The sequence below is a fragment of the Nelusetta ayraudi genome, unplaced genomic scaffold, assembly GCF_046127955.1.
Source record: "Nelusetta ayraudi isolate G7.1 ecotype Tasmania unplaced genomic scaffold, CSIRO-AGI_Nayr_v1 ptg000235l, whole genome shotgun sequence".
In the NCBI taxonomy this organism is placed as follows: Eukaryota; Metazoa; Chordata; class Actinopteri; order Tetraodontiformes; family Monacanthidae; genus Nelusetta; species Nelusetta ayraudi.
In genome coordinates this window covers 131,821-138,771 of record NW_027466284.1, presented here as the reverse complement: position 1 = coordinate 138,771, position 6,951 = coordinate 131,821, and the positions used below count along the sequence as shown (strand labels likewise).

The 6,951-nt window shown below is 49.1% G+C and overlaps 2 protein-coding genes across 7 annotated transcripts in view; one reads left to right on the top strand and one right to left on the bottom strand.

The window, feature by feature from the left end:
• xpo1b (exportin 1 (CRM1 homolog, yeast) b) overlaps positions 1 to 6,951 on the top strand; it is a 155,004-nt gene that overhangs the window by 44,727 nt on the left and 103,326 nt on the right. The window lies entirely within an intron of this gene.
• Positions 10 to 4,346, bottom strand: pex13 (peroxisomal biogenesis factor 13). Its single transcript, XM_076016687.1, has 5 exons — positions 4,015 to 4,346; positions 2,067 to 2,788; positions 1,493 to 1,615; positions 741 to 1,056; positions 10 to 680 (listed from the first exon to the last, which is right to left on the bottom strand). Exons 1-5 carry the CDS (start codon positions 4,086 to 4,088, stop codon positions 638 to 640), a joined length of 1,278 nt encoding a protein of 425 aa, XP_075872802.1. The 5' UTR covers positions 4,089 to 4,346; the 3' UTR covers positions 10 to 637.

Below are 6,951 nucleotides of genomic sequence, written 5' to 3'. Positions count from 1 at the left end.
TTTTCTTTGTTTTTATTTTGAAAATAATTATAATAATACCTATTTACAAAAATCACTTCTAGAGAGCAACTGTTTAAAATGTGCAAAATTAGTCTTCTGAATGGCTCAATTATTACTATTATAATTTCTAGACAAAAGACAACAGCAGAGAGAACCCAGCAGCCAATCAGAAGGTCGAGGCAACACTTGGGCAACATTATAACTTTCAAAAAACAAAAACAAACTGAAAAACCCACAGTAAATATATCCTGGCTTTGTCTCCTCACTTTGTGTTTACAGATGAAACGCACATTTGAAACACATGGCTGTCTTCAGTATCTGGGAATCTACATCCAGTATCAGAGCAGATTAATGACTGCATATCACAGAGAAAACTGACACACTGACTCGTTGTAAAGTTATCATCCAACTTTGATACCTTCCTCCAGAACACAAGAAGAGAGAACACACCGTTGATTAACAAGCATCTTGTTCTCTGGACTTGGTGAAATTAAAGAAGTTCTTGAAGAGAAGTCAGGATTCTTTAAAGTCCAATTTTTTTACAGTGTTTCTTCCCAACTACTCATCATCAGTTAGGTTACTAATGTCGGCAAAACAATCACACTTGCATACAACGAAAGGCCTCGGTGCACGAAGCTCACAAGTCTATTTTTGCTGGGACGTTGAGCTCCGCACTGGAGGTCCCGCCGGAGGTCCCGCCGGAGGTCCCGCCGGAGGTCCCGCTGGAGGTCCCGCTGGAGGTCCCACTTGAGTTGCTGGCTGCTGCGGCCACACTGAGGGGAGGGGCTGGAGTTTCTGCGTACACCGACTCTAGCAGCGTGTCAGCGGCGGAGGTCGAGCCGAGGCCCTGTGCGGCGGGACCAGGCCGAGCGTGTGTGCTGTGTCCTGTCCGCAGGGCCTCCGTGTGGTTCTGCTGGACCTGGACCGGCCTCTCCGCCTCGGCGTGCTTGCGGCCTCTCCTCTTGCCCAGCACCTTCACGTAGTTGGCCGGCACCAGGCCGCTGGTCTGGCCGTCCACGCTGGCCAGCAGCCAGCCTCGCACCCTGGGCTGGTGCTCTAAACAACCACAACACGGCACACAGCTGTCAACACGGGAGCAGCTGGCAGGACTGTTTCCAGGATCGCCATAGCAGCAATTATTGGCTCATAACATTATCTGTACATTTAAATACAATATTGATAAAGTAATATGAAACGATAAACCTTAAGCTACGCAGGCAAATAGGTCTACAGGTAACAGAAGTTCAAAGTGCTCGTCCTCCCCAACATCAGTCAGTTCGTCCAGAGAAGCATTTTATGACCTTTAAGGGAAGATTTCTCTCAAGTCTGACACCATTCTAAATGGTTGACAGCAAAGCGTTGCAGAGTGCGATTAAATATTGTTCACTGATCACTCATGGAGAACACTGGCGACCTTTGAAAACGTCCCCTTGCAAACATAGAAAGAAAAAGTCTACAAATAGCAAGACGGCTCAGTGAGTGCCGGCGTCACCTTTGGGTGCCAGGTTGATCAGGTCTCCGGCTCGCAGAGAAATCTCCTCGTCCGACGCAGCAGAGAAGTCAAACTCTGCTCTGGCCACCACGTGATCATCCTCTCCACTGGCCCAGTTAGTCGCTGAACAAGAGGAAGAAGAAGAAGCAGAAGCAGAAGAAGCAGAAGAAGAAGAAGCAGAAGAAGAAGGAGGAGAAGGAGGAGAAGAAGAAGAAGGAGGAGGAGAAGGAGGAGAAGAAGAAGAAGGAGGAGGAGGAGAAGGAGAAGGAGAAGAAGAAGGAGAAGCAGAAGCAGAAGCAGAAGAAGAAGGAGAAGGAGAAGAAGCAGAAGGAGAAGCAAGACAACAATCATCTTTCTTAAAGCAGAAACTTGCATTGTGCCCTACAGGCCCTACAGGCCCAGTACCAAATGTAGCTTAAGATAAGATAAGATAAGATAAACCTTTATTCGTCCCATGACGGGGAAATTTAGGTGTTACAACAGCCAGAAGATAGGGCAAACAAGAATAAAGTGAACAGAGCATATAAAAATAACCTAAAATAGTGCAAAACAGTATAAAGAGGCGGAGTCCTACCACTGTCTGCAGTGCCAGGGCCGGCGCTCAGCAGCTTCCAGATGAGGTACGGCCCCCCCATGACCACAGCGAAGAACAGGAAGATGGGCCAGGACTTGACGCTCTGATCCGCAGCGGCTGGCGAGCGAGTGGCCAGGGCCTCGCCGGCGCTGTCGGCCCACAAGTCCTCCACCTCCTCCGCCGACCCGCGGCCCAGCAGCCTCTGCAGGCGGCGGTAGAGGTAGCGCAGCGTGCGCACCAGGGCGAAGGCCGACAGGACCCTGGTGAGGTGCGCACGCAGCCGCGTCATGTGGTTGGCCACGTCCAGCACGGCGCGGAAGCTGTTGTAGACAGCCGAGAAGGTGGCGTCCAGCATCATGCTGACCGAGCTGAAGGCCTGCACGATGCTCTCGATGGACTGGAAGGCGCCGCGGCTGCTCTCCTCCGCCTGCTGCACAAAGCGGCTGGGGGGGACGTCCTCGCCGCCGTGGCCGAAGCGGTTGTAGCCCGCCATGCCATAACCGGCCGCGGCGCCGTAACCGGCGGCGCCGCCGTAGGAGTAGGGGCTGTAGCCGGCGCCGTACAGCGAGCTCCCGTAGGGGCTGTACGACGACGGGAAGGAGGAGTAGGACGGACGGTAGGACTGCTGCACAGGCCGGGGGGGGAGCGGAGGAGCCATCCTGGTGAGGACGGGTGGACCTGCTGGGGCGATGGGCCCGGCATAGGAAGCGATGCTTGGAGACCTGTTGGAGAGAAGGTCGAGGACACTGACTCACATCAGGCATAAACACTGCATTGTTCAGATAAAGGAGGAGTGTGAATCGTATTTAAAGAACCGTACTTCACTGCATACACGTGGACTTTGTAAACCCTCACTAGAGCCAAAAAGCTGCATTCAAAGGCTAAGTGGTCGACGAGAGTCGCTCCACTGTTTGCAGACGAACAACACGCTGGCTGTCAGGGACAGTGAGGCCTGATGGAAACCAAAGCCAGAGCTCAGATCTTATCAGACACTCAATCACCGTCAATGTGGCCGATCACACAAGTCCGGACCAGCAGGTAGCCTGGCAGTGAGGAGCTATGAGGAAAAAGCTAAAAAATAAATAAATAAATAAATAAAAAGGCTGAGCTGAAAATATCATCATCATTAACTGTCAATGGACAAAACAATCACACTTTGAATCTGAAACCATGCATTTGGGGGGGAAAGGGGTGGAGCTATACAGTGATAGACAGCTGCTAGTGGTTGAGGTGGGCAGATGGGTGACGTGATGGGTGGCAAGATTGAAAAAGGCTTTCAAGGGCCCATTACAATATTCTATGCTACTGCTGTGCAACCAAGTTCACTAGGGTTCCTGGGAGAGGAGGTTAATACAGGGAGGCGTCCTCTCACAAAGCTCGCGTGGCCCGTGAACTGTGCGTCGTTTCTTTGCAAGACCACAAGTCAAGAGAACGTGATGGAAGTCCAGCTTGGTCGCTTCTACAATGCTATAAAGTCCTTCCAGACTTTAGAGGCCAATAACAAAACTGAGATAATACTCAATAATTTGCCCAGGTCGTTCAGAGACACAACATCATGACAGCTATTGATCAAGGAGAGCATGAGTTGCACTGCATGAGAAGAACACATGAAGGCAGCAGGCAGCCAGACAGACAGACAGACAGGCCGAGGCTCTGGGCCTAGTTAGCCACTTAGCCAGCTAGCACACCAGCTGTCAGCAAGACTGCAAATATCCAACTGGAGAAAAGTACACGGCAGCGCCACTGAGTCGTTCATCTTTGTCACTTCGCAACTGTTCACAAGACATCACGTCACTTGGAGGTGCTCGTGAACAACAACAACAACAACAACAACTACAACTACTAGCAAGCAGCAACTGGCAGCAGCAACTGGCAGCAGCAACTAGCAGCTCCTCCAGCTGCTGCGGTGAAGACGGCGAGCAGCAAGCTGCTCTTCAGCCACACTTACCTGTAGTTTAAAGGTGCACTCATGGCTCCAGGAAGTGTCCTCTCCCACGGCTTTGGTGGAGCCTGTGAATCCATCGGCAAATGTGGACAAAACGGTTGAGAAAATGCCGCGGGGTGTCCGGGACCGAGGCGAGTCCTCGGCTCTGGCTCTGGCTCATGCCCTGTACCCGTCAGTGCCGCGTTCGAGTACCGCGGTACAAATCCGACACCGGAGAACTCGCGATTGTGTGAACGACTGCTCGCTCAGTGTATGGGCTGTAATAAATAAACACGGAGGGATTGGCAATGTTGGTCTTTTTTTGAACAGTTTTGTCTCTGACAGTGGCACTTTTTTCAGGGGTTGTTCAATGGGTTGTTCAATATTTCCCACGCGACGTAAAGCTAGCAGACCAAAATAGAGCCCCGTCAGACCAGACTAACAGCACGTCGAGTTGCAATCCAAATATTTTTTTGAAGCGCTGAATAATTTCCACAGCCCCCCTGTCAGTTGGTCCATGGTATGCTGTAAAGATTCTTGTCAAACATTCTATGACTGTATGACTGTGTTCTGACGTTAAAGACTTGATAAAAAAAAAGAAGAAGAAGTAAATAAAGATAATTGAACTGAACTGAACTGAACTGAACGTACTAATGAACGGCTAATGAACAAAACAGTTGTTGATACACATTAGATAATGCGCTGAGTCGTAATAATAATAATAATGATAGTAATGACGATAATAATAATAATAAAAAAAATTATGATAATGATGATAATAATAAAAAATAGTTTTCATATTTCACCAACAGAGGGGGGTGTAACACCACAAGATGAATTCTGTTGGAAGCGCAGTAATACTTGGAACAGAATACTAGCAAGTAATTCTGTTCTGTTGTACTGACGGCTATTTCCCAAAAGGTTCGTTAACAAAGTAGTGGTGGGGGTTGGCGGCGGCGGTATTCACGGTGCAGATATTACAAAGTGCAGCATTGTGTTTGGTAAAAAAAAAAAAAAAAAATCACGTGAGTGAAACAATCCATGATTCTCTATCAACCATCGACGGTGCTACGCAATTTCCTCTTCAGAAAAAGGATGTGTTTTGTCTTTTTTTTTTTTTTTTTTTTTATCACACTGTAATTTTAAAATTCCGAACTTGGGATTTGGTCTTTGGTCATTGAGTAACAACTGTGAAGAATAGCGGAAGCAGAATTTCACTTTGCTGCTGACACAGCAGCTTTCCATTAAGCCTGACTTGCGCCGACCTCTTGGGACCCAAGCTTGTTCACTCAACTCCATATTTCACTTGCAGGGAAGTTGTTTGTGTTGCTGTGAGAACCAGCGCAGCTTCTGTTCTGCTAAAACTGTGATTGGGCAGATGTGTGGTTTGGTTTCAGTGCAGAGTCGTGTGATGTGAGTAAGTGTCAGTGGGAGGGCCGCACACGCGTGTGTGTGATGTCAAAGCAAAGCAAGGCGAGAGAGAGAGAGAGAGAGAGAGAGAGTTCAGCACAGAGCAGGTATGTGAGACTCAGAGGCGTGTAGAGTGGTGCGGAGGGCGTTTGGCGTGGTGTGGCTTGTGATATAACTAGCAGCAGGCTTTGGGCTGATGATGCTGATGATGATGCTGATGATGATGCTGATGATGATGCTGATGATGATGCTGATGATGGTCAGGGCCCTTTGTTCCCATCACCTGTAACCTTTTTCTGCTGGGAGGACACAACGCAAGAAGTGAGCGCCTCACAAAGTTCAGAAAACCTTATGTAATGGCTTTCATTTCGATCAGACAAGAGTTCAAGAAAATTCCCACGTACCAAGGATGAAGCCCGGCGACACTGAGACGAAAGTGAATCAGCATCAAGCGCAATGTTAAAGATGTGCTGTGTAAAGTCTTTAAGGAAGTGTTTCGGGCCGCTGTCCGGACGGACGGACGGCTCACCAGGAGCAGGAGTCTCTGTTTCCTCTATGTGCTGTATATTCCTGTATGTATGAGAACCATTGTATGGGTGGGAAAACCAAATGACTTTTAGTCTACTGCAAACATCCACTTTGATTGATTCATTCAAGGGCAGCACGCCGAGCCATGTTTTACACACTGGACCTTTAAATAAAAGAAAAACACCAGAGTCTTAAAATAGTTTTGGGGGCAGAAATCGTGTTGCTCCTAAAACCGCACAGTTTAAAGATGCATAACAACAAAAGAAAAGAAAACAAAAGTGGGCCTCAAACCTGCCGTGTACATCCCTGCGCCACAACAACGGACGTTCTGACGCTGCCAAATATAGAACCAGAAATCCCTGATGGTCGGTGTCACAGGGAGTGTGTATGGCGGACGAGTCACGCCTGCGTCGCTTCAGAGGAAAAACCTTCATTCATTCTGCCTGATAGAAAATTCCAGGGTTCTGTGAGCAGTGCTGCCCGGTGTTTTTGCTGGGCACCACGCTGGATTGGCCAGAAAGTGAAGTGTGGACTCCTCACACTCACTGCTTCCTCCTTGGTCACTGCTGGGTCTTCTGGCATGATGTAATCTATGTTGTGCAACGCAGGCGCAGTATGAGTCGAGCGGTGATAATCAGGCGTTAGGATCTAACCTTTTCTCACTTGGAAGTTGCGTTGCTTGGGTCTGGCAGAGGAGGCCCAGAAAGAAAGAGCAAAGAAAAGAGAAGTGGTGTGGAAGCATAACTATGGTAGACGGTACCCGGCAGCACCTGCTGCTGGCAGGAAGACCAACCTCAGCTGTTTATTGTAGCAGCAGCAGCAGCAGCAGCAGCAGCAGCAGCAGCAGCAGCAGCGAACCCTGCTGCTGGCCATCAGACACTGCCAGGAACGAGGGACAGATTGTCTGCGTTTGCTGCTCCACTTGTTTGTCTTCTTTCCGCTGCTCCCTGATTTGCTGGTCGCAGTGAATCATCGGCCTGCATCTCACTCTGTTCTCTGCTTCCTCTTCTCTCACACCAACCA

Coding starts and splice junctions, on each gene's coding strand:
- pex13 (XM_076016687.1), bottom strand. CDS start 4,088: ATGGATTCACAGGCTCCACCAAAGCCGTGGGAGAGGACACTTCCTGGA. Junction 1,616..2,066: donor CCCTGGCACTGCAGACAGTG/GTAGGACTCCGC, acceptor CCTCTTGTTCAG/CGACTAACTGGGCCAGTGGA. Junction 1,057..1,492: donor GATCAACCTGGCACCCAAAG/GTGACGCCGGCA, acceptor GTGGTTGTTTAG/AGCACCAGCCCAGGGTGCGA.